The sequence below is a fragment of the Eschrichtius robustus genome, chromosome 13 (genome assembly GCF_028021215.1).
Source record: "Eschrichtius robustus isolate mEscRob2 chromosome 13, mEscRob2.pri, whole genome shotgun sequence".
Classification (NCBI taxonomy): domain Eukaryota; kingdom Metazoa; phylum Chordata; class Mammalia; order Artiodactyla; family Eschrichtiidae; genus Eschrichtius; species Eschrichtius robustus.
Window position 1 is genome coordinate 23,279,593 of NC_090836.1, and position 27,924 is coordinate 23,307,516.

At 38.2% G+C, this 27,924-nt stretch overlaps 1 protein-coding gene across 1 annotated transcript in view; it reads left to right on the plus strand.

The window, feature by feature from the left end:
* STK38L (serine/threonine kinase 38 like) overlaps nt 1-27,924 on the plus strand; it is a 78,967-nt gene that overhangs the window by 44,337 nt on the left and 6,706 nt on the right. Inside the window, exons 2-9 of the mRNA XM_068560815.1 lie at nt 8,314-8,458; nt 12,148-12,199; nt 17,233-17,355; nt 17,616-17,699; nt 23,662-23,785; nt 25,317-25,471; nt 25,845-25,947; nt 26,129-26,190. Coding sequence (XP_068416916.1) covers nt 8,325-8,458; nt 12,148-12,199; nt 17,233-17,355; nt 17,616-17,699; nt 23,662-23,785; nt 25,317-25,471; nt 25,845-25,947; nt 26,129-26,190 — 837 coding nt within the window. The 5' untranslated portion in view covers nt 8,314-8,324. The remainder of the gene's footprint in view (nt 1-8,313; nt 8,459-12,147; nt 12,200-17,232; nt 17,356-17,615; nt 17,700-23,661; nt 23,786-25,316; nt 25,472-25,844; nt 25,948-26,128; nt 26,191-27,924) is intronic.

Genomic DNA, 27,924 nt, shown 5'->3' on the forward strand with positions numbered 1-27,924 from the left:
TTTATAACAGAGGCGAAAAACAGAAAACCCATGTTGTTGGGTATTGGAAGTAGATGGGAGCATGACCATGTGACAAGGCACAGGGAGGGGTAGTTCTCTTGGCGCATTCAATGTCTTTGTTCATCTTACTCCTCCACCTTCCAATTCAGAGCCACAGCTTAAGTCTGGGAGCCCAGAAGGCTCCAGATCACTCGTAACCCCTCACTCCCTCTCACGCTCTCTTGCTCTCCAAGAACTTCTCTAGGCTACTAACTTCATGTTTGTAAATTCTATAATTTCTACATATATGAATTCTATATGTAAATAAAATATTAATAAATAAGGATATATTTTTATAGTTATAATCTATTAATCCTTGTTTTTTTCCCATGCTATTTTTGTTGTTTGGCTTCTGCATAATTCTCCATTACAAATAGCTTTGAAGTCCTCACTCTGGTCCTCCCTTACTCTCCCCCTCCCCCCTTCCCCCCATGCCCCCCACTTCTTGCCTTGCAAATTGTGATTTTTTTTTTCCTCTTTTAGTCTAATAAAGGCGAGTATGTTCCTGTGTGTGTTTATGAGGGTACCAATTAACAGAACTTGATCTAAAATTCTTTTAGGGATGCCTCTGCTATCTAAAAGTTTTGTTTGTTTGTTTTACCATTCTGGTGCTAAATTATCAGTATCTAAGTTGTTCGGCATTTCAGCTGAGGTAGTTTAGTTTTTATTTATTTATTAAAAAAATTTTTTTTTAATAAATTTATTTATTTTTGGCTGTGTTGGGTCTTCGTTGCTGTGTGCGGGCTTTCTCTAGTTGTGGTGAGCGGGGGCTACTCTTCGTTGCAGTGCGCAGGCTTCTCATTGCGGTGACTTCTCTTGTTGTGGAGCACGGGCTCTAGGCGCGCGGGCTTCAGTAGTTGTGGCACACGGGCTTAGTTGCTCCGCGGCATGTGGATCTTCCTGGACCAGGGCTCGAACCCATGTCCCCTGCATTGGCAGGCGGATTCTCAACCACTGCGCCACTAGGGAAGTCCCAGTTTATTTTTTTAAGTTCACTATGACTTGGTAGATTGAGCTGAGCATCTTCTGCAGGCAAGATCTAATGCATTACTAGACAGCTATAGCGATAGAAAATTTAATTTTGTAAATATATTTAAGAATAGATGGCTTTTTTCTGAGTATTTTTGAGAAAAATGGGGTACTACCTTATCTAAACATTAAGATCTGTAAACAGGCCAGTTTTTAGATAAAATTACTACTACTTTGTTTGGCAAATTTAATTCAGTTTAATTTAGCTTAATTGTTTACATTTACTTCATAAACACTTTCCCTTCTCAAGTTAAAAAAACAATGTGCAGAGGGATTTTTAGTAATTATTCGGATCAACATACTTAAATAGTCTGCTATTAACAGTATTACATAGCTAAATAAGCTTTTGGGAGGTCAACCTTTGAACTATATTTTGGTCAGCAGGGAAAAATGCCTCTTTGTAAAACAGGTTTGAAAATAAAAATGATAATGTTGATTTCACCACCACTGTGCCATCACCACCAGGCTTATGACACATAGAAAGCAAGGACAACTGTCTGTATGAATTCGCTCCTCTGGACTAGTGAACAGGACACACACCAAATGGAGAGAGTCACATTAACTAATGAAAAACAAAAACAAAAGCTCTTGGCACTAAACACAGTAAATAGATTATAAGTAGAGTGGATGTCTGTTGTCTCAGGAGAATTACTCCATCTTGTAAGAGGAGTGATTAGTTTTTCTCTGGAACACCTTCCCCTGTCCTAGTCATAGCCCCCAAATCACTACTAACTTCTAGTAAGACTTCTACCAAAAGCTTTTGTTGTTGTTTTTTGTTTTTCTTGTACTTCAAGTCTTTCTATTTAGAAAACTGAATAAGTACTTTTTGATACATTTCTTTCTCCACTAAAAGCACTCTAAATTTTCAAACCAAGTAGGTTTTAAGACTAGAAGAGATAGAGAATATCCACTAGAGAATAAATTTACAAACTAACTTACTAGGATAGCAGCTCAAGGAAGGAAGAATGAGCAGGAGGACTGGGTAAGGAAGGGAAGAAAATTCATCATTTTTGTGCATTTAATATGAGCCAGATGTGTTTAAAATATTTTCTCATTTATATATTGATTTATCAAACACATGACATTTCTCTGTGCTAGGCACCGTTCTAAGTCCTTTATAAATATTAACTTCCATAATTCTTGTAAGTCTTGCATTAACATAATAAGCATGTACACAAGTTGGCCATCATTATCTTTATTTTAGTCAACAGGAAACTGAAGCACAGAAAGTTTAAGTAATTTGCCTAAACTCACACAGCCAGTGAGTGTCTGAGCCAAAATTCAGACCTAGCAATCTGGGCCTTCATCACTGTGCTCTGCCATCATTGGAGCATCACATCAACTCTATGAGGCTGGCATGGTTTATATCCATTTTAGAGACATGGATCCTGTGTCTGGTGAAATAACTCAGGATCAGCCTTGAACTTATTTTCTTTCCCCACCGTTAGCTCTTCTTATACTTCCTATTCTTGCTAATGATATCAACATTTACCCAGTCATCCAAATCTGAAATTGAATTATAGATTTCAATGTTTGCAGTTGAGTATCTGAGCCCTTCTTTTAATCTCTTCTGCTACTATGTGAAATTGGGCCCTTATTATTCTGCACTAAACCAGGATTGGAATCTCAAATGCTTACGGAAGCAGGCAGGTAATGCAAGGAGTGAAGGAGGCTGGGCCTGAGGGAAGAAAGCTGGCGGACTCTGGCGGGATGCGGGCTTGCAAGGGGCCTGCTTCTTCTGTCCTTGCTGCCTATTTGCAGGCAGGAATATGGGCTCAAATTTGACAGACTTGATTTTTGGAGAGGAACCAGAAATCTGGATTTTTACGTGAAATCTTCTAATTTCTGAATCATAGTGCAAGTCCCACAAAATATGGCTGCAGGCCACCAGTTTGTAACCCCTGAGTGTTTACTACTGAGTCCCCTAACCTAATTTACACTCCTCCAGTCTAGTCTACTCCCAGCCTTCTTGCCATCTTCCCTGTGCTAGCATAATCTATCTGAAGGGCCAATCAGAATTTTAGGGGTGGTTAGGCGGATTAAAAGTATTAAAACATGTAACATTTTTAGAAAAGTTCTTGGTACTGGGGTACGCACTCAATAAATGTTCTTTATTGGCTGTTAGTTCTTCACTTAATTAAAAGCCTTAAATGACTCCCATTTATACTCAGGGTAATTTTTTACCATGGCATGAAAGGTATTTTATCATGATTCCTAACTGACTTTCCACCTTCATCTTCGGCTGTTTCACCACATGTACTCAAGCCCTTCTCTACACTCAAGTGTGCCAGTTGATTTCATGCCCTTTCACCTCTTCCTCTTCTGCCCTGGCCATCTGACTTGTGAACTCTTAACCCTTCCCAACCCCCCAACAAGATTCAATTCAGGCATCTCCTCCTTTCTTAAACCTCTGACTACACTTTTCCTTGAGTTTCCCTTGTGTCCCCGTAGGATTGTGAACTCCCTAAGGGCAGGGACTGTATTTTATCAGTCTTAGTACTTTGTGCAGTGCTGGAAGGTAGTGTATATCTGCAGTAAATGTTGGTTGGAAGTAATGCAACTAGCAAAAGTTAGTGCTGGGACTTGAACTCCCACCTGACTGTGAATTTCTTGCTCTTCGGATTGTACCTCAAAGAGGAAAGAAGCTGTGGCTGCTCTGTTATCATTAGGGACCCAGTGGACACAGTGTCCAACCTGAGGACCTGTTGCAGCCTAGGACACTATGGTGGCAACTAATGATGAATCTAGGAAAATTTTTATACTCTAAGGCATTAATGATACTCTGTCCTCTGAAGTATAGTATGAGGAAACTAAGGTGAAATCATCGGTTAAATAGTGTTCTACCAGTCAGGTAAAGCAGCTCTGTTTTCCTGTTTTAGAAGTGTGATGGCAAATGCTTGGAGACACTACATGTATTTATAGATGGCCTGAGTGCCAGATTTGTTATCTCCTTTCCCCAGGCTTGATAAACGAAAGAATGCTGGACTCAACGATTGGTAGAGTCTCCATTAATGAATAGGGGAGTCTGGAGAAAACACGTGAACAGGAAATCCAAGTGCACCTAGTGTTGTTTTTATCAGTCCAGGAATTCTAGACTTGCAAATTGTATCCTGTTCTTTTTCTGGCTAAAGAAAGGGCTTTAGTAAAAGACAAAGAACAGTGTGAAATCCATTAGAGGAATAAATCTGCAGTATAATAAGTGCCAGTCATCCAGATCATTCTTTTTAATAAATTGGTCACTTCTGTTCTTAGTTGTGTTTAATTTGAATTTTATAAAGCCTATTTGTGTCTGGTTAGAGAGTAATAATTTTTTCTTGTTTTTTTAAGCTAATCTCTAAAAGATGTTATTCAGTCAAGACTAAGGGTGGGATTTTTGGCTTTTTCTGTAGTTGTATCTCTCAAGTAGGATTTGTCTCTCTGAAGGTTAACATAAGTAAGTGATTCTGAAGTTTTTAATCCAAAGGAAATTATTAGATATGGGACATATATAATTTAAAATCCATTAAATTTGAGTTCAGTTACTCACCGTCATTTACAGAATGCCGACTGTGTGCTCAGCACTTGGCCAGGTGCTGTAATACTTTCATTAGAAAGATGAATAGACATAGGTTTTGCTCTGATTTGGTTTTTAAACAAGGCTTGCACACTTGCATGTATGTATAACTAGAATGGAAAGACCATAGTGATGATGGTTAAATTATATAGTGTTTGGAAGTTGTTTTTCATTACTCGATATCCACTTCTGAATCTTGGAGTTATAAACTCATTACGTCTTTATATGGGAGAAACCTGATCTTCTCTTTACCTCTCTTTTATAAAGACCTCAGGTTCATAAATCTTTATCTAAAACAATTTCATATTTATTTCTGTACTGTTAATGCAAACAATTTCTGTAGTTTGGAATTGTTTTTCAATTCCCTAACTTTTTTATGTTTCACAAAAATTTCCCCCAAAGTTTTTCTCAGTAATATTTCTGCCCACTGCTAGCCCCGCCAATTCTGCATCATCTGGGAAAGCCCGGTCAGTAGCAGGGCTTAATATTGGCCATCTCCTCTAGCCACTTTGAAGTGGGCAGAGGTGTCCTGGGCAGGATAGCAATCGATCTTATTTTTTTTTAAGATTCCACCTTATCCTTATGCCATTAAACAGTTAATTTGCATAACAGTTCTCTGTTTTGATGCCATGCTTACCAAGCAGTCTTCTTCAGTCTGTACATCCAGCTTGTCTACAAGGACGGAGCACATTTGCCCAGAGATACAAGTATCTGTTTCGTGTTCCTCAGTTTCTTATTGTGTGAATCAGCAAATTGCCATTATGTCCTGTGTATCAGTCTCTTGTGAACTTTGCGAGGATAAAGGAGCTTCCAGAATTCCCTTGCCCTGGGACTGTGGCAGCTGAAGGCCAGACCTTGCTTCTTGCCAGACAGAGCAGAGCAGCATGTCAGCTGCCTTCCAAGGCCACACCCTGAGTTCATCATACATCTTTCTTTCCAACTTCTACAAATATTACTGATGTGTTATTTCTTTGTGCTTTTTTTCAAGGGGCATGGTTTTGTTTGTTAGTCTTTTCACCATTCACTCTTTGAAAGGAAACTATAGACAACTATAGTTGGGTCTTGACCTTTTTTCCTCCTGCAAATTGGCAAACCAATCTGAAAATTCTCTATCAGCTACAGATAGATATTCTGGACTAATCAGAAAGCACTCTAAAATTTCTAGGTATTAATTGCTCTTTGTTGGAGTTTCTAAGTCCCCCTCCCCCAGATACTGAAAAAGAGTAGCAGGCACTTTTTTACCAGTGTTTAAAGATAACTATCTATAAATTTAAATTTTATATGCCTAAAAAGGCTCCCTAGAATACTACTGCAAATGTATACCATCCTCCCAGCTCCCCCCTCCTCACCAAATCCCCAAATCCCAATTAGCAGACATGATTTGGGATGTTTGCTATATACAGTCCCATTCCCTCTTTTCCTTTCTTTGACTTTTCTGCATCTGATCCTGAAACATAAAACATGAACGCGGTTGAGATTTCCGAAGATGGTATGGCAGCACTGCCTTAGGTAGCATTCCAAGCTTAGTGCTTGAAAATCACTTGGCCAGAATAATTCTTGAGCTTATTTTATTATTGTTTAAAAAATAATGCTCACTATTATTAAAGCACATTAAAAAATTAAACTAGATGCCTAAAATAATGTCTTACATTTGTATGATTTCTATGTTATATTATCTCAGATGGCCTTAGACTAGGCCTGTGAATGAGGCAGAGCAAGTCCCGTAATTCCTGTCTGGGCCGGAAAGTGACTTGAGTTCAGAGCGTTCTGGTGATTTCAATAAGACCATGTGATCAGTTAGTAGCAGGACCTGGATTAGATCTCTAAATATCTGACTCCAAGGTTCAGTAAGTTTCTTTTTCCACAGTTGCCAACCTTTATAGGCAATTTTTGCTAATTTTTTCAACTCTCCTCCCACACCCCCCCCCATTTGATAGGTGGACTCCTTCACTCATTAATGCCTACTGTGTGTCCAATAGAGTGCTATCAAGGTGAACGCTCAAAAATGATTCAGAAAAAGTTCTTGCCCAGAGGTGTTCCTAGTTTAGTGGGATAGGCAGGTGAAGTGATCGGCACCAGTCCTGGGAGTGTTTGTTACAAATGGTAGAGAGCACACTTGAAAGAATGCCATTTGGCCCCTTCTGGTCCATCGATGTCTCTTCTGGCAGGGAACCTTAGAGAAGTCACCACAGGAAGGCTTCAGACAAACTGGGCTGTAAAGGGTCAGCAGGATGCCTGCAAATAGCGTGTAGGACATAACTGGTTCAGGAATAGGTCATGTGAGGGCTTGGAGGCATGAAAGGGCCAAGTACGCTGGGAGAAGAGTGAGTGGTGAGGAAGGGCAGCAGATAAGGCCAGAAAGGCCAGTTGGAGATAGCACTTGGGTGGGGTTGGACTCTGCAGCTCACCAGCTGTGTGACTTGTCCAGGCTTCACTTCCTTTCTTTACCAGGCTGCTGTGAGGAAGAAATGCAGTCATGCCTAGGAGTGCCACTGCCTTTAATCCTCAGGCAAGAAAAGGGGGAAATTAATGAATAAACTCTCATCAAGTTTCTGTTAGATAGAAGCATTCCACGTTTGTGAGTTGTCTTTGTTTATCTTGCTAAGCTAATTTGACTTGCTGTACATGCCATGAACAATTTAAACAAGTAATGTGATCAGCTTCTTGTTATAAAAAGATTTATAGTAGTCAGCAGAGGAACAAGTTTATGATGTTAAAATAATAGATGCAATTCTAGACATAATGAGGCTCAAGCAGTAAATTGAGGTATAAACCCACTAAGACAACAGTGGAACTGGGAGTTTGCCATAGTTAAATTGTTTACTTTCAACCTGTATTTGACTTGTTTCACATGAAGAACGAGAAAGGTCTTTGGTTCATTCCATTATCCCTGGAGTATAGCCCAGTTCAGGTCGATATCCAGGGCTCTGTGTCTTTATGTAGTTAAGGAGAGGTAGGTGTTGGGGAGTAGGTGGCAGATTTGGAAGAATATTTTTCAGCTAAGAATGCAACGTTGGATGGTCGCCCTGGCAATCTGGATCTCCTCTAGGATAGTCTGTTATGATTCCCATCCAGATAAGCAAAAACCTCTTTAATGTATGGAACCATTCTAGGTTTTTTGTTTGTTTTTTGTGGGGTTTGTTTTGTTTTTTTTTGGTCTAGATGTGGACTATGGTAGGCAAGCCTCTTAGGGTCAGTGCCCACCTCTAGCAGCCATCAGAGTTCAGTCTTACATTCCTTATCTTGTCTAATTGCCCACATTATCTGCTTTCTTTCTCTTTTTTGGCCACACCGTGTGGCACGTGGGATCTTAGTTCCCCGACCAGGGATCGAACCCATGCTCCCCACAGTGGAAGTGCGGAGTCTTAACCACTGGACCACCTGGGAAGTCCCCACATTATCTTCTTTAAACCAGCACTTTGTTTGGCTGGCTCAGTGGTTTTTAAAAGTTGGCTTTAAGTAGACGAACATTGTCCAGGAAGGGCCATAAAACTTCCATGTCGTCACCTGGCTTGATTCATACATTTTTGTTTCCTGCCTGGTTCCTACAGGCATTTGAGTTTCATTTGAATGTCTTACCTGTTAGGGTACAATGTTGTTGCCTAGTTGAAATTAAACCATTTCTAGAGTTTGTTAAAAGGGGTAGAAAGTTTTCTTTCTGTTGAGTAATTTGTGCCTCTGTGTTGTTCTAGTTTCTGTTACTATGGCAATGACGGCAGGGACTACAGCCACCTTTCCTATGAGCAACCATACCCGGGAAAGAGTGACTGTGGCCAAGCTCACGCTGGAGAATTTCTACAGCAACCTAATTTTACAGCATGAAGAGAGAGAAACCAGGTATAGTAAAGGCTGGTCAGAATTTTCTGTGTAGTTAAATAAGCTGTTACACTGCAAGTGGGGTGTAAGCATGTTGTCCATGAATAATATAAATATGGTGGGTCCCTGTATGCTGACAGTATACCTGGTTCCTTGTTTTATTTTCACAGAATAGTGTCTTGTCCTGGGCACCCATATACTTATATCACATGCCAATTGATGTTTTAAACAAAACGTTTCTAACCATGACATTATGGTATATCTTTATACTTCCTTTTTTTTTTATACTTTCTTTTAGAGGGCTACTTAACGACTGCCTTTAATCCAGAAACATTTGTAGTGTTGTGTGTATATCAGTGGAAATGGGAGAATTATAAAAAGAATGAATGACGTTATTTTGCCTTCAGGAAACTTATAGTAAGGGAGATAATGCACATGAATATTACATGAAAGGGTGAAAAGTACGCCCTTTGAGAAGGGCAAAGAAGGGGGAGATTGTTTTTGACTAAGCAACTGGGAAGGCTTCATAAATGGTGGTGGCATTTAAACAGAGCTCCTAAGGAAGAGTATTTATACTATTTATATATACATAAAAGGGAGAAGAAAGAGGTTAGAGAGCAGGAGGAAGGATATCAGAGACAGAAGAAAGCACCTTTTCTGCCAGGTCAGGCACTGTCCAGTTTAACTCAAGCTGGATTTGTACTGTTTCCTGAGAGCCTTGGATGCTTTGTAATGGAGCTATTTTCATGGTAGTAAAGAGCCTTGAAAACTTTTGAACAGAAGATTTAAATGATCACAGGTGTTTCTCTGGAAGATTACTTTAGTTGTGATGTACAGAGTGGATTGTGGGAGGAGGGATTAGAAACAGGAAAGGCTAGCGCTGTAGTCCGGGCCAGTGGAAGGGAGGCTTGCTTTAGGATTAAGACAACAACAATAGGGAAGAACTGAGTGAGAAAGACAGAAAAAACACGGCAACCACCCAAGTATGGAACGTGAGAGAAATTAGTCCGTGCTGGCTCTGAAATTTCACACCTGAGCAACCAGAAAGTGGTACAACTTAGCGAAACAGAACTCAAGGGGAAGAATCTGGTTTTGAACATAATTTTGGGCAGATCCAACTACAGATTAGACGTGGCTGGGGAGAGAATTAGAACTAGAAAATGAAACTTAAGTAACTATTCAGAAGTCAACTTAGAGTAAGGAAATATAAAAGAGAGCTAAGAAACGTGGAGAACAGTGAGGAGAGCAAACGTATCTTTGGTCAAATTTCCTAAAGGAAGAGAGGAAAGAGAACTAAGAGTTTGCCATCAGCAGAAATTCCAAAAGATTCAACTTAGGCAGAAGGAAAGTGATCGCATTCAGAAGACCTAAATGTAAATATGTGGATAAATCTCAGCCAAAATTGACTGTATAAGAAAAATCAACAATAATGATAATGTCATATGTATTTTAAAAAATATATTTTCCTGCAGTAGACTGTCAGTCAAGAGGGAAGTAAGTGGAATTAAATTGTCCTTAGAGATCAATGTGTCTCTAAGGATAGGGATACAACACAGAAAGGGGTAAAGATTGGTTAATTTCAGGCTTTGACAAATTAAGTGTACATGTAATTTCTAGGGTAGCCACTAAAAGAATAAAAATAGAGTTTGTAACTTTCAAACTAACAGAAGGAAAGAAAATGGATGGGGGAAAAATAAGTTCAGAAGAAGCCAAGGGAAAAAGAAAAACTGAAATACCAAAAGGCAGGCACAAGTAGAAACCACACCATAAATTAGAAATAAATCCAAACATGTAAGAAATTATGCTAATTGTAAATGTAATGAAAGTCTCTGGAAGTGAGCAGATCATCAAGGGAGACTGAATAAAGTAAAAGAGAACCAAGGAAGGAAAGACCTATATTTTTTTGACAGTCACTCAAGTTATTCATCAGAATTTTAAAGGTTCATTGTCTTTTATTGCTGAAACCTTAAAATAATTCAGTCTTGCCCTCTGTTCCCAAACAAAGGAAAATAGGAATAAAAGTATCTACTCTTATTTAAAAAAAAAAAAAGCATGGTGGTGCCATGGAACTCGAATTAAATAGTCAGCTATTTTCTAAAAGCTTATACTTTAAGAAACATGTGATGAATTTTTAAGGCTTAATTAACTGGATAAATGCATAAGACAAATAAAGTACCAATCAGAACAAAGCATAAGATCATTTTAGAAGGAAAGCTATTTTTTAGAAAGGTACAAGAGAAGTCCATGGGTCTTCTCATTTAGGTATGGAAGTGGATAAAAGTTATTGCATCTCTCCCCAGAAGGAGGGATAATTTACTGAAATATTAGCTTTAGCAAGGATTGAGGAAAGGGGACAGTAGGGATTTGCCAGAAGAATAAAGTTGTTCGTATATTGATAGTCCTCCTGGGTTAATGGTCCTCTTACTCTTTGGAGTCTTCCTGCAGAGAAGAAAACTCAAATCATTCAACAAGCAGCTCTGTGGCTCCTGGAGGTGCCTGATGGCAGGCACAGAATCCAGCATTAGGAACTTAGTCCATTGGAAGGGTTGGGCTTGGGTGAATAATGTGTAAAAAAAGAAAAAAATCAGTGTGATTAGCATCAGGGTAGTTGCTTATTACTAGAATTGAGAAAGTCAGTGGAGGGTATACTTTTAGGTGCTGATTTATGAACAGGCTTTAGGTATTTTTGTTATGAATTTTCCATAAGAAATAAAAAGGATCTTAACAGTGGTTTAGGAAAGAGCTTATCTTTGGACATATTGTCATAAACAACAAATGCCAGAAGATTTGTATGATGGTTTCAATCCTCAGCCCTTATACCCATTTGGATAAATCCTTGAAAGTTAGTCTTTATCTGGTATGCTCCAAAACTAATTAGGAAGAGCTCTCCCAGGTTTATCTTTAGGAAAAAGAGCAATACCATAGAAATAAAATACTAATAGTCACTTGGAAATGAGTTGCAAAATGTGTACCACAGCTCTCTCTCTGGTTACTAGTTACTTCATCCATCACCCCCCTCACCCGTAGCTTAAGTAACTTTAAGGGTGCATTTTAAAATATTGAAGAACTGAACTTGGCTATACCTAGAAAAGCAAATGTTCTGGTAGTTAATGGGTTATTTTTTAATGTACGTATATGACTTCCCAATTTTCCAAGAATTAGAATAAAATATACTTAATTGCACTGAACATCTTTCTGTGATTAATTAGGAAAATCAAGTTTAGTGTTTAAGTGAAGCACTTAGACAAGCTCCTTTAGCTAATAAGCGTTAAAACCAAGGTTCAAGCACAGGGATATCCACCTTAAAAATTTTTACTTTTAGTCACTGTAGTTACCTTTTTATACATCTAGTATAAACTCTGATAAATGTTAATGATTTTGGAGATTTGAACATTAGATAACAGAGTTTACTGTATTAGAACATGAGTCACCTTTGCTAACAATTCATTTAGGCAGCTTTAGAAGTAAATTATTCATTTGGCTAGTATGAGGCAGCTAATTCTGGACTGTATTTATATTTTGAGAAAGAAATATTTATATGTGCATATATATTTATATATATTAGTCACTATTCTTAAGATTATTTTGATTCAACTTGAAAGATTTTTTTAGCATGGCAAACTGAGTGTAAACTTGAAAAAATAAATGTACATTTATTAAATGGGAATACTTAGGTACATATTAAAATTTAAATAATTTTTTTTGAAAAGGCAGAAGAAATTAGAAGTGGCTATGGAAGAAGAAGGATTAGCAGATGAAGAGGTAACGTAAGCTGTAATTACTATGACTCTAGTTAACAATACTCTTATATAATTGAAAGTTGCTAAATCTGAAATGCTCTCACTACAGAAAAAAAAATAGTTATGTGAGGTAATGGACGTGTTAACTAACTTTATTGTGGTCATCATTTCACATGTACAGTATATACCTGTATCAAATCATCACATTGTAGGGACTTCCCTGATGGTCCAGTGGTTAGGACACCACGCTTCCACTGCAGGGGGTCTGGGTTCCATCCCTGGTCAGGGGAACTAAGATCCCGCAAGCCGAGTGGCATGGCCAAAAAAGAAAAAAAACAAAATCATCACATTGTATACCTTAAACTTACACAATGTTATATGTCAATAATATCTCAATAAAAGGGGGAAAAACTACTGTACGAAAGCAACCCCAGTGACTTTTTCTTGTAATGATATCAGATGATTTTATAACTTAGATAATGTGGGTTTCATATTTGAACGTGGGCTTCTTACTTTGTTGCTGTGATGGAAATCTTTGAAAGGGGGCAGTTGTTTTTTTTTTTTTAATTCCAAGAACATATATATATTCAGTGAATAGTATCTAGTGTGAGGAATAAGAAAAGAGGGCTTCAAGAATAATTGATCAGTTGCCAAATTTCCTTAAATTTTTCCTAAATATTTCTTAAAACCACCAGTTCACTAGTCTGGTGCCATGAACCCAGTGGTTTAAACTACCCCGTGTATTTCACCTGAAGAATCACTGCCCCCAACTGGTCTCTCTTCCTCCATTCTCAGCCACATTCCCACTCCCAGTTTTTCTACACACTTCAACCAGGGTTATCTGTCAAAAACCAGATTTGACCATGTCACTCTTTTGCTTAATACCCTTCACTGGCTCCCAAGTACTCTTGGGATAAGGCTAACTCTTTAACATGGGTGTACAAGGCCCTTTATGATTGGGCCCCTGCTTCCCTCTCTCTAGCCTCATCTCTTGTCACCCTACCGCCAGGCTGACCAACAATGTCAAATTACTTTCATTTCCACACTCTTGCCTGTGGACCTTTTCCCGTGCTTTATTTTGCTGCTTGGAACTCTTCCTTCCTCCTGCCTGAGTCTCATTATTCTTCAAGACTCTTTCCATCTCACTTCAGGCATCATGTCCACTGGGACAGAACTCTGTTCCTGTCCCTGTGGCAGCCTTAAAATACCATCTTCCCAGAGTAGAAACTCCTTACATCTCCAGGGCTGTCAGAGGGTGAGAATAAATATTTGGTGAATAAATGAACAAATGGACCATGGATCTCTCCCTAAAGAGTTTACAGATTGGAAGGAAAGATTACGTGTGTGTGTAAAGATATGTACACGTGATAGAATGTGGCAAACTTTGAAAATACGGAGTTTTTTTCCCCCCTAATTCAGGGGATCAGAAAAGGTTTCATGGAAGAAGTAACAATTGATTTGAATCTTAAAGAAATAGGTAGAATTTACATGATCATTAAGAGGTATGTCCAAAATAATGAATATACGAAGACTATTGAACTTTAATAATGAACTGTATGAAAGCAGATGTCCAAGGGCCAAGCAGGTAACATAAATGAGAAAAGCTGGCCACGCTTGTTTCATAGTGGCGTCTTAGGTTATATTCTTTTGATCTAACAAACTTTGCATATTCAACTCTTATTTTTTTTTCATTTCCACAAAGAAATAGATTCTTTTTTTGCCTTGTTCTAAAAGATTGGCTCCTCACAGTTTATCTTTTGATAAAGACATACCACTTTTCACTTCACTGAAAGAAAACAAGAGCACCAGCCCGATTATACCTGTCGCCCGGTGACTGGCGCCTTGATAGGGACTGACCGGTTCCAGAGCTGCTTGCTGCCCACCCAAGGGGGCTGCACCGTTGGCCCAGTGAGGCCCAGTTCCTGTTTTTCAAGAGAAGCTGGAAACCTGGACTTTTATGAAAACACTCGCTTTTTAAAATATTGGCAAGTCATTAGAGTGATTTAAAAACAACTTGGGGGCCCAAATCAAATGCATCCTGTGAGTTGAGTACAGCTTATAGCTTCTGGCTTGTAATCTCTGGTTCACACCAGGAAGTACTAAGTACATCTAGAGCTGTTTTCTTTGTTTCTCCTTAAATAACTTGCAGAAAATATGAGGTGATTTTACCCCTAAAAATGCTCATTGGCCCATTATAACCATTTATAAAACATCTAAAATTTTTGGTAAAGGTATTTGAATTCCACAAATGCTTCTTGTTAGGCCCCATACTAGGTCCCAGGCTGTCACATTCTATAAAATAGACATGGTCTCTCAATCTAATTTACAGTATTTTGGAACTATCTTTATGTAGGGTGGGTCTTTTCAAAGTAAAATTGTTTTATAAAAATAAATTCATCCTTAATTCATTCTGTAATAGAAAGTTATTTGTGAAATAATTTGTGAAAGTTATTTGTGAAAACTCAACCATATATAACGTGGCCTTAAAAAGCATTTATACTGAGATGAAGTTGTTAGCTGACCCTTTCTTATCTTAAAACTTATGTGTACACTGTCTTCTGCAAAAACTGAGCACCCTACAGATTGAGAGTTTGAAGAACGCCAATTTGAAAAGGAATGGAGAAAAAAAAGAAAATGGCGTATTTCTAGTTTCATCGCACTTAAAATCCCATCAAACATGAATATTATTTACTCTAATGGAAAACCAAACTGGGCAAGTTTAAGCTGCAAGAGAGCCATGAGATGTTAAGCCTGTCCACAGAGTTTTGTTGTTGTCTTTGGAGAGGAAAGAATGTGATTACCACAAAAATGTTATTTGTTTTTCAAGGTGACTTAATCTACACAGGTTGTGAGCAGATGTATCAGTGATTTTTCATCGATTTTTTTTTTTTTTGTAGTTTAATGTGAACTTGTTTCAGCTCTCTCTGGACTACAACACTGACTCTAATATCATGGATAGATTTTTTTTTTTTTTAAAGTACTCTAACAATGCTGTAGGTGATTTCCCTTTTTTGTAGGATTATATATTCCATACACTGTGATCTCCCTTTTTGCCATTTAATAGCTGTCCCCAAAACTACACAAACATCATTTACTTACTGCACTACACAACCTATCAAATACTAATAAGCATTATTTTCTTTGGCTGTCTCTCTTGTCTGTCGATTTTGAGCATAATTTATGAAACTGTGTGATGAGGTCATCTTTTCCATTCAGATTAGACAAGTTTCTGAACTACATCCAACTGCACACTGTTTTATAATCCATAAAGTCATAAATCCAGAATGCCTTTCAAAATTCTTATATCTGTTCATTTATGTAATTATAAAAAGGTCTTTGCTGTTTTGAAAGATGGTGGTATAGTGCCACCATGTGGCCTTTTTTTATTAGATACATAGTTGAAAAGCTACTTTTGAGCTCTCCTGTTTTGTTTTACTAATAATTCATTTTTCAACATTATTATTCAAAAGGCATTTTTAAACAAAGAAGGTCTTCACTGTTTCCACCATTGATGTGACTTCACTTAGCTGTTTAAAGATGCTTAGATTGAAGATATATTTCCTAATTTTATCCTCTTAGATTCACTTTGTTAGAAGTATCAGAATTCCATTGAATTAATGATACATACTTGCATATTTCTTTTTTTTTTTTTAATAAATTAATTTATTTATTTTTGGCTGCGTTGGGTCTTCGTTGCTGCGTGCGGGCTTTCTCTAGTTGCGGTGAGCGGGGGCTACTCTTCGTTGCAGTGCGCAGGCTTCTCATTGCAGTGGCTTCTCTTGTTGCGGAGCACAGGCTCTGGGCGCGTGGGCTTCAGTAGTTGTGGCACGTGGGCTCAGTAGTTGTGGCTCGCGGGCTCAGTAGTTGTGGCTCGCGGGCTCTAGAGCTTAGGCTCAGTAGTTGTGGCGCACGGGCTTAGCTGCTCCGCGGCATGTGGGATCTTCCCGGACCAGGGCTTGAACCTGTGTCCCCTGCATTGGCAGGCGGATTCTTAACCACTGCGCCACCAGGGAAGCCCATACTTGCGTATTTCTAATTAATAGTTCACCTTACCCTTTTGGAAACAGATGTACACAGGGGTAGGAAGGGACTACTCAGTGGTTATATCTTGCACTTCATTCAGGAGCAATGTTTCTGAACAGTTTCAGTCATTTTGACTTATTTTCTCCTCAGACCTGAACCACTGAAAGCTTGATAGGGTTCAGTTGAAGATGAACCGGGGTTTAATTTTTTCCCTGATTTTGTTCATTACCTATTCTAAGTGACCTCTACTAGGAGAGGTAATTTGACATAATTCTATGTCAAAAAAAGAGAATTTTGTTTGGTGAGGGGAAAAATGAGGTTTAGAACTTCAATTTTGTTTAAATAAATGCCCATTCCAAGTGTAACCTTCAGGTATTTCATAATGTTTCTTATTAATAGTATTTTTTGTAATCTTTGGAGAATGAATTATGAAATTCTTGACTTGGATATTTTAAAGGATGCTTTGTATAATTTTTTTTGTTGCAATTTCATATTTTCAAGAAGTTGTGTGACAAGTCTCAAGCACTTTATTAAAAATCTGCCCAAGAATAGATTCTGCCATAAATAAATCTGTATGGAAATATTGCTGTTGTGTTATTTCGGTGTCACAAGTCTCAGTAGTTGTGACAGCAACCTTGGAAATCAGGGAATTGAAGCAAAGTAGATTTCTTGACAGTAAAAAATCAATATCAGTATACTATTAGCATTTCCTAAAGTTTAATTTTTGTTTTTGAATTAATTTAGCATAAAAATGAAAGAATATGTGAACTAGTTAAGATGAAATATTTAATGGAGTCTGCCTCAAGAATAAAGATTTATCAACTGTTAAAAATTTAAAAATGCTGTTTTTGGATTATTTTATTTTTTCCATGCTTAATAAATATTCAACTTTGGTAAATAAGTTATAGCACCAGTATATAATATTTAGATACATTACCCTCATTATAATATATCTCATCTTTTAATACTATAGGCTTCCTTTGAAATAATCTGATTTTAAAATCATCCTTTTAAACTGTCCTTTTTTAATAGAAAAAGTTACGCCGATCACAACATGCTCGCAAGGAAACAGAGTTCTTACGGCTCAAGCGGACCAGACTTGGCTTGGATGACTTTGAGTCTCTGAAAGTTATAGGAAGAGGAGCATTCGGAGAGGTGTGCTTCTTTTTTAAAGGCACTGCTGTTGAACATATGTATCTTAAGATAGTTCAGAATATGTATTAAAATAACTTAATATGTATTAAAGTAGTGTAATATATTAAAATGTGTATTAAAATAGCTTAATTTTAATAGAATTTCTAAAATACCAGCAACAGCAAACTACAACACTGCTTTCTTTAAAGGAGGCTACCTTTCACTCCTAAACAAATAGTAGTGATTGTTTGACATTTGTGATATGAATTTTTACATTCTAGGTGCGGCTGGTCCAGAAGAAAGATACAGGCCATATCTATGCAATGAAGATATTGAGAAAATCTGATATGCTTGAAAAAGAGCAGGTATGAGCTCTTTAACACACGTAGCCAAAGGGGTGTCCACTGACTAGGTGTTAGAGCAAGTGCTAAAACTGGGACTTTTAAAAAGAAACCTACACATCTTACTATATTATCTGTAGACTTTTGGTAGCCTGCTTTGTTGTTTCTCAATTCTTATAGTTCAGATTTCTTCCAAATTCATAATCTGATTTACATGTCTAACAGAATACCACAGACCGGATGGCCTAAACAACAGAAGTTTCTTTTCTCACAGTTCTGGAGGCTGGAAGTCCAAGAGCAAGCAGGGTTTGGTTGCTGGTGAGAGCGCTATTCCTGGCTTGCAGATGGCCGCCTTCTCACCAAGTCCCCACATAGCCTCTCCTTGGTGTGTGCACAGAGAGGGGAGAGTGTGACTCTCTGGGGTCACTTCATACAAGGACACTAGCCCTCCCCCTTACGACCTCACTAACCTTCATTACCTTCTTAGAGGCCCGTCTCCAAACCCAGTCACACTGGGAGTTAGCACATCACCGTAGGAATTTTCAGGAGGGACAAAAACATTCAGTCCATAACAGAATACCTTCTACTCTGAATTCAGTGAAAATAAAGGACAGTTCTCAGCTCTCTCAGTCCCTGTCACCTGTCAAATAAGCAAACCAGTCTCTTCAGAATTTGCTGATTTTACATATTTCCAAAATCTGTAACCACTCCAATTTTGTACTCCTGGGCTCTCTCCATGTTTCCTGTGACTTGATGCAGTTTATGGGGCGGCCATAAATCTGAAAACATCAATAGTATTATTTTATGCATTCACCTGTATCTCCAGTCTGGGTAGAACCCTAAGTGAATATATATGCTAGTGAAGGACTCAACAAGGGTAAGAGGGAGATGGCACCTCTCTGTACCTAATACTTGATTTCAGTCTTTAGTCCCACCTAAAGCTTACTTTGTTATTATAGCAGTATGATGTTGATTTTTATTTAAATATGGCCCACTTTAATTTTCACTGCACTGTTTCACTTTATTTCTATTCCATTTATTCAACAAGTATTTATTACGTGCCTATGATGTGTCAAATACTATTCTACGTTCTGGGAGTACAGTGATTAACAGGAGAAACCTGATTCTTGTTTGCTGACAGTCTTGGGGAAAATGGGCAGACAGCTATTTGAAATAGTCATTTCTGATGAGTACTATGAAGACAGATTTTACAAAAGGATAAAGTGATGCAGATGACCTGGCTTTAGGAGGAAGAATGAGATGAGGGAAGGTTCTCTGAGAAGGGAATATTGATGAGAGACTGAATAATTAGAAAGTATGAGATTTAACGATCTGGTAGAACAAAGATCCGGGGAGCAAATGCAGAGGCCCTGAGGCAAGAATAATCTTGGCCTGCTCAGAGACGGCAAGAAGCCACTGTGGCTGAATTCAGTGGGGGGAAGAGTGGTTGGAGATGAAGGGGGAGAGGGAGGCAGGGACCAGATCACACAGAGTTTTGCAGGCCAAGAAATGGCGTGTGTGTCTTACTCTGAATGCAGTGGGAAGACATGTTTTGCTTAAACAGAGAAGCGTCATGTCTGATGGATGTTTTACAAAGATGAATCAATCCCTTTGCTTGCTGGAAGGACAAACAAGTGTTGAAGCAGGGAGAACACTTGAGAGACTGTGTAGCGATTCCAGCCAGGATGTGATTGTGGCTTATACAACAGCAAAGAGGAAAAAAGTCAAACAGATTAAGTATATGTTTCCATGGAAGAGCCAGCAGTATTTTCTGTGACATACTCTATGTTGGGGTGGTGAGAGGAGAGGTAAGGGTAGTGAAAAGGGAGGGAAGAATCAAGGATAATACCTAGAGTTTTACTTGGGAGTGGGATGCATGATGGTGTTAGTTTCTAATGTAGAAAAGACTGAGGAAGGAACAGGTTTGGTGACACTGGGAATCAAGCGTTCTCTTTGTGGCATATTAAGCTTGAGCTCCCTGTTGGATATCCAAGTAGAGATAATTATGTTGACAGTTGGCTAGAATATGGGGAGAAGTTTGACTAGAAATACAATTTAGGGACTTCCCTGGTGGTGCAGTGGTTAAGAATCTGCCTGCCAATGCAGGGGACATGGGTTCGAGCCCTGGTCCAGGAAGATCCCACATGCCGCGGAGCAACTAAGCCCGAGCGCCACAACTACTGAACCTGTGCTCTAGAGCCCACGAGCCACAACTACTGAAGCCCGTGCGCCTAGAGTCCGTGCTCTGCAACAAGAGAAGCCACTGCAATGAGAAGCCCGCGCACCGCAACGAAGAGTAGCCCCCGCTCGCCACAACCAGAGAAAGCCCGTGTGCAGCAACGAAGACCCAACGCAGCCAAAAATAAATAAGTTAATTAATTAATTAATTAATTTTTAAAAAAATATAATTTAGAAGTAATCAATAGATTGATAGTATTTAAAGTAATGGGACAGATGAAATTGCCTAGGGAACAAATATATAGTGAAGAGGGCCTGGATCCAAGCCCTTAGGGAACACTAGGCAGAGGAGAAACCAGGAAAGGAGACCAAGAGGGAACATCTGCTCAGTTAAGGGAGACCGCTAGGAGAACATGGTGTTATGGGAGCCAGCAGAAGAACGCATTCAAAGGAGAAGGTGAATGGTCAAGTATGTTGAATGCTGCGAAGAGAGGGGGCAAGAGGAAGACAGGCCACTGGGTGTCACTGTTGGAGATTCTGAATAACTTGGGAAGGACAGCTCCAGTGGATTGGAGTGCCTAAGTGGAATAGTGGGAAAGAAAATGGGAAGCAAGAAGTGGAGAACGTGAGTATAGATTAAGTCTTTCACGTAAAGCAGAACAAAGAACAGTTTGGTAAAGAATGCTGGTTTTTTTGTTGTTGTTGTTGTTAAGGCATTGCTGATTGGAAGAATCCATTAGAGAGAGAAAAACTGAAGATGCAGGAGAGAGAAGGCAGATAATTACAGGAGTACACAGGATGACAGAGGAGTTGATCTTTGATAGGAGCTGGGACCTATTCATTAGGACAGGGAGGAAAAGCAGAGAAAGTAGGAACAAACACAGGGTGGTTGCAGGGTGGTTGATCTGGCGTGTAAAGTGCCAGGTTCCTCCTGAGTGCAAATAAAGGAGGTCATCAGCAGGAGGAAAGGAGGGGTAGGTAGCTTGTTGGAGGTGTAAGCAGAGAGAAGTTGTGAAACAGTCACAACTATTGACTTGAAGTGTGGGAAAGCAGACTTGCAGTTGAATGTCCCTTGAGATTTTCAATCATGAATGTAAAGTGAAACCACTTGGTATCGTTGGGTGATTTTTCTCTGGTAATACTTAGTTGCTCTGGGGCAGGTACAGAATAGGCAGAAATTTGGGCCTAACTAGGGTTGGTATTTTGCCAGGGAAATACAACAGAGGGAGAGGGGGACAAGGGAGTTGAAGCTGTTTGCAAAAGAGTGATTATGATGATGGAACCAAGGCCGTGTAGAGAAAGAAATGAGGTTCTGAGGAGAGTAACAGAGAAAAAGTGGTGTAGGGTCCATGGAATGGAGATTGAAGTACAAGAATAAGACACCTGGGAGGATAAAAGGTGGGGATCAGAAACAGAGTTCCTTAAAATGGAGGTTTTAGAGGGAGGGCAGTTACTGGTTATGAAAAGGACAAGAAGATTACCACGCGTGGCTGAGGTTCAGTGGAGGGAAAGATCACTGGAGGTGAGGAAGAATGCAGGAGCTGTGCAGGGGGTATTCGGTGGTTCGTCCTTATGGATCTTGAAATGCACCCATGACCAGAAAGGATGGAAAGGAAGCTGGTGAGCCATGAGCTGAAGTCATGAATGACTGAGGGGGTTGACCAGGAGGAAGGACGACAGCTGACAGCGCCTGACAGCATGCCCGCAGAGGAGCTGGGGATGAGGAAAGTGTCACAATGGTTCAGAAGCAGCTTAGGACGAGCAGGAAACCAAGAAACACGAGAGAGAAAGCAGGCCATTCCTGACAACTCACTCTGCAGGAAAACGGGACGCTCCGTGGACAGCCTGATTTCAGTTAGGATGAGAAGGTGACAGGAACCATCCAGAGATGAGGTGACGGGGGTTCTGTTGAACACAGGCTGATTCCAGGGGGAAGCGGTTCGGAAGACAAGGAAGGTCGAGCTACTGAGCTGTGTTAGAGAATTGCAGACAATGATGGGAATAAATGTCTGTCTCAAGATGTTGATCCTCAGAGATGAGGAGATAAACAGGAATCTTCTAACTAAGCCATATGGGATTAGTCCTGGGTCGGGTTTTAGAGGAAGAACAACAGGCAGCAGTTAGTTCCAGCTGTAGTCTTTAGTTACTGGCCACGTGTGGCTACTGGGCACTTCAGTGTAGCTAGTCTGAATTGAGATGTGCTGTGAATGGAAAATGCTCAGCAAATTTTGAAGATTTGGTGCAAAAAAAAAAAAAAGTGTAAAATATCAATAATTTTTATATTGATTATATACTGAAATTACAACATTTTGGATATATGGGTGTTACAGAAACTATATTGTTAAAAATAATTTCACCCATTTCTTTTTACTTTTTGTGTGGCTACTAGAAAACTTAAAATGATGTACGTGGCTTACATTTATTTCTATTGGACAGCCCTGGTCTAGAATATTTTGCAGGAGAATCTCGCTGGAGTCCAACATCAAGTCTGTTTTGCACCTTGGGGTTGTTTTTTCCCCTATATAAATTAATCTGCTTTTGTCACCATGGAATTTCATTTTAGAAAACCTTTTCCCCACTCAATTCTAATATGTCATTATTTTAAGTTTTTATCACATTTACTTGAATGCTAACCACTCTGCAAAACTAAGTAGCAGCTTTTCTCCCCACTATTGTGGTACTGGATTACTGTGCATGATACTTCCTATACTTTAGAAACATAGGCTCATTTTTGAAAACATATCCTGTAGTCTGGCTTTAAGATACTTAAAAATAATCAAGCCAAGTTTATCTTGACAACCACAGAGGCAACACCAAAAGTTTTTCCTTTACCATCTTAAAATGCTTTGTAAAAGGCAATAGGTAAGAATTTTGGTATCGTTTTTCACTTTATGAAACAGGTCCAGAGAGATTTTAAGGTTTTTGATGCCAGAAATCAAGTTTTTAACGTTTATTCTTGTGCTTTGATTTTGATCTCAGAGCATTTACTGTATCAGATCATAATACAATAATCCCAGATAATTTAAGCAGATCATATTTTGTTGTCATGAAAAGGTTTACAAAATCTGTGTTCTTGTGTGCTTTAGGTCAGAGTTCATAATGATGCACAATGAAAATAGCAAACGCATAAAATCAAATCCTATCATTAATTAAACTTTGAAGAAAGAATGTATAACTATATCAGTGTAAAAGCATCTGAAAGTTGATTATACCAACCCCACAAATCACTCAGTTTATAAAATTTTTCAGTCTGTTCATGTAATAGTAGCTCTAGTAATTATATGTCTGACAAAAGTAAGTAGCAAAATTCCAAAAAGTTATATAATAATTTGCTGTAGATGTTTATAAATATTATAAAAGTTCAATATAACAAAATGATATAAAATTATTATAAATGTTTCTCCTTCTTAAAAAAACAACCTAATGGTTAAAGACCAAGTCAGTCCCTTTTTTGGACTAGTAAGAGTTAAAAATAGTTTGCTAAGGACCCAGACTTTGTCATACCAATCTATAGGGCATTGCTTACTACTTTTAACTTTTAAAAGTCAGACCCTAAATTTATATGACAAAGCCAAGATCCTTGGCTAGGTGGAGATTCTGGTTAGAAAAATTTTAGACTAATCATTTTCCTACTTCAAAGGCCTCAGCTTCCCCTTGTGATCCCACCTTTTCAGGCCTAAAGATATCAGCTAAAATAAACTATTTCCTGAGCTTCTCCAAATTTAATGAGAATATGATAATTGTTAAGAAGTAAGCTTGGAAAATGTGTAATGTGTTACAATTATTTTTTCAAAATACATTCTTCCAGGTGGCCCATATCCGAGCAGAAAGAGATATTTTAGTAGAAGCAGATGGTGCCTGGGTGGTGAAGATGTTTTACAGTTTTCAAGATAAGAGGAACCTTTATCTAATCATGGAATTTCTCCCTGGAGGTAAAAGCAAACAATAGCAATGACAGACTGACACAAGCACATTGTTATATGTAATTATAATTTTATTGATTAGGATTACTTTTATATCCCTAGCTCTGAGGTTTTACAGTCATGATTTTCTAATAGTTCCTCCCATAATAATGCTAATTTGGACCACAAATCAGATTATTTTGAAGAAATGATAAAGTTGGCACATTTTAAATATTATCATTCTGTGTTTACTGTATATAATTATTTAGATCTTTACAAGTCTGGAGTTAAGAACAAGTCACTAAAGAAGAAGACAAACAACCCAGTGGGCAAATGGTAGGCAGTGTACAGAAGAAAACTCTGGTTAGTCTACAAATGTATAGGAAAATGTTCAACTTCACCCATATTCAGGGAAATGCAAATTAAAACAAGAATGAGATTCCATTTCACACTCATCTGATTAGTAAAAACATTGAAAGTCTGATGGGGCTGGGGGAAATGGGCCTCTCATCTGTGCGAAGGAATCTCTAACCCTTACAGAGAGCAGTTCAGAGATACCAGTAAAGTTGAAAATGCACGTGCACCAGAGGCCTGTAAAAGGATGCTCATTGCAGCAGTGTCATAATAGTGAAAAACTAGACACAAGATGAATGTCCATCAGTAGAAGAATGGATAAATAAAATGTGGCATAATTGTGTGATGAAATGTTTTACAGTAGTGAAAAGTCAGGAGCTCTATCTATTTCAACAGTAGGATCTCAGAAACAAAGTAGAATAATAAAGCAAGCTGTGGAATTATGTACAGTTGATATTACTTATGGAATTTTTAAAAACATACAAAAGATGGTAAATTCATAGATTAATATATATGTATTTGAAAACATACTTCAAAAATAAGCTGGAAGAATGCACACCAAACCAAATCCGTGATAATGGCTACTCAGCAAAAAGGGAAAGGGGAATAGAATGGGAATGGAGGACAAAGAATCTGCATGGTTTTGTTTTTTTTTTTTTTAAGACTTGAAGCATCATGAAAAAATATCAACAATTGTCAATTCTGAGTTGTAAATTCACCAGTGTTTATTCTTCGCCCCTTGTAAAAGAGCAAAATTTCTTGAAAACAAAAGAATGTCTAGAAGTGACCCTTTTGGTGGGATGATGACCTATTTTTGTTGGCCCAGAGAGTACTGAGTGTTTTTGAAACCTGAATTTGAAAGAATATATCCCATTTCCAGGCGTGCTTACACTGATTCATTCTCACATTTTGACATATTTTCCTCAGGCACTTATTCTGGATGTTGAGTGGTAGATATTACTTCTTTATCACCTCTGCTCTGATTTGATTTCACATACTGTCTACCTTAAAACCATTAAATGTCATGAAACTTTTCCTTATGCAGTGACACTTTTTTTATTGGGCCCTAGAGATGGTTGGAGGTACACTGGGTAGATCATAAAATGCAAAAGTCAGGCATATGTTGTATATTACAAAGAAATCTTTTATAAGGCATTCCCCTTTTTGAGGCATTTCTAACACATGGTACTTATTCTCATTTAATTAGGTGACATGATGACATTGCTAATGAAGAAAGATACTTTGACAGAAGAGGAAACACAGTTCTACATTTCAGAGACTGTTCTGGCAATAGATGCGATCCACCAGTTGGGTTTCATCCATCGGGATATTAAACCAGACAACCTTTTATTGGATGCCAAGGCATGTGAATAAAGTGAATTATTAGGTTGCTGATTATTTTATGAAGTAATAGAAGTGATTTTGTGATTGGAAATGGGCAACTGCAATTTATATTATTGCTAACCTACATTATTTCATAGACTGATACGGTAGGAGAGAGCTGTGAAGTGAAATGACATCAAGGGAAAACTGGCTGTCTTTTTATCATCTTCCATTTTCTACTCCTTAAAATAATCATCATCAAACATTGATAATTTTACATTTCACCTGTATGAATTCTAAGCTAAGAATTTTTATGATTGCATTTAGAAGAGTTTTTAATGAGGCTTTTGTCTCTAAGTTAATAAAATCTATTGATTTTACTAGGTTTTGTCTTTCTTCTTTTTTTCCTTAGGGTCATGTAAAATTATCTGATTTTGGTTTGTGCACGGGATTAAAGAAGGCTCATAGGACTGAATTCTACAGAAATCTTACACACAACCCACCAAGTGACTTCTGTAAGTTTGATTTTTTGGGGGTTAAAGTAGTACAGCTGGTTTAATCCAGGACTGTTGAGAACTGAAGCTTCTCTCCTTCTCCTCACCTCTTAAACCAATGTATTTTCAATGGATATGTGTGAATTTGTTTTCTGGTAAGAGTTTTTCCCTCGTAATTACAATTCTGTCTTGTTGAAATTAGCATTCCAGAACATGAACTCAAAGAGGAAAGCAGAAACATGGAAGAAGAACAGGAGGCAACTGGTGAGTTGAAGAAAGAATTTTGTGCCCTGGTCCTAAAATCTCATGTGGTATTTGCTTGGTAATTTGGAGCTTCACAATGATTAGTTCTTACTTCATAGCAATGATAGAGCTTGTTCCGGGATCACAGAGTTTTCTTAGTTTCTCTGTAACATTTCCCTGCCTGTAAAGGAAAATGCTGATTTTTACTTTATGATTTCACTTCAGAATATTTTATCAAGCATATCTGTAATTAGTTAATCTGTCTGTTTACGAGTACTGGCATTTTCTATAAAACTCACCGAGATGAGTGTAAATTGTAGTAAATGCCGTGTGATTTTCATGTTTCCATTTTCCCTACCTGTCCTGATGCAACAAATGTCAATCAGTATAAGTAAGGTTATTGTGTGCTTCTAAGAACTTCGTAGACAAAGTAAACAGAAAGTTTGGCATGTTAACAGTGTTACAATAAAATAGATAAAATAAAATTGGAAAGCAGACTTTACTGCAAATAAACTTAATGACTGCTTTAACGTGGAACAACACTGTCTGTTTTGAACCCCACTCTATTTCTCCTCCATTACTCAGCAAATATTAGAATCATTTGCCCCTTTTCCTCTTTCCCTTTATCCTCTTAACTAGGTCCATGAACATTGTCAAGGTTAGGAATGTGCCTTTTGACTTTAATTTCCTAACTTCTTGTACAAGGCCTGGTACATATGGACACTCTGTAAATATTTGTTAAATTCAACCAAGTGATGAAGAGAAACTCATTCAGCAGTCCCTCAGGAAGGTAAATAGACTGAAAGGCAAGAGTCTGATACCCTCTCAAAGCAAATAAAATGACCTTTGCATTATTGAGCTCATTCTCTCATTAGCCCAAGTAAACTTTTTGTGCTTGTAAAACATTTCGGTGTTTTTACAAGTTTTTTTAAATGTTTTGAGCTATGCATTAATGACAGAATCTTCCTTCTACTTTTAAATGTGTCACTTCTAGATCAGATTTTACAATTGAGAAAAGAATTGTAGTATTTCCTACTTTTAAAGGGAAAAATGAATACTGCCTAAAGCTATGGTGGGAATTCTGTACCCCCTGATTACAGAATATTCACACTGATTACTCATGTGCAGGTTTTATTATTCTCGTGACCATCATCATGACTTACATCAGTGTTTCCCAGTGAAGAAACAGAGGGGACTCTTGGTATTTGGGGCAGGAAATTCCTTTAGAACCTGTATCCCCTGCCCACTATATGCTAATCATGTCTTCCCCCAGGTCATTGAAATGTCAAAATCTGCTGTCACACATTTTCCACATTTTCAGGTGGCCCTTAGAGTACTACCTGTAGTTGAAAATCATTGCCTTAAAGAAAGTTTTTGTAAGATTTTATATGAATTAAGAATGAAAAACTGCATTGCTTTCTAATGGATAAGAAGTGCCCTGGAAATGAGTTTATAATGAAAATACCTGACGTTTATATAGTAGGCTGTAGTTTACAAACACATTCCTTTGCTTGTTTCATCCTCGTATCCACTCTGTTAGGGCAGGTATTATTACTCCAATTTTATGTAAGCAGAAGCTGAGGCTCAGAAAGGTTGAATAACTTGCCTGAGAGCCCATTACTAGTGAGTGGGGAAGCCAGGCCTACTGGGCACAAGCTTTTTATTCTTTTTGGAATGGATTTAGGGCTAAATACATAAATAACGTTGTTGAGCTCTTTGGGGGACAGACATCATGTCTTAAATAACATATTATCT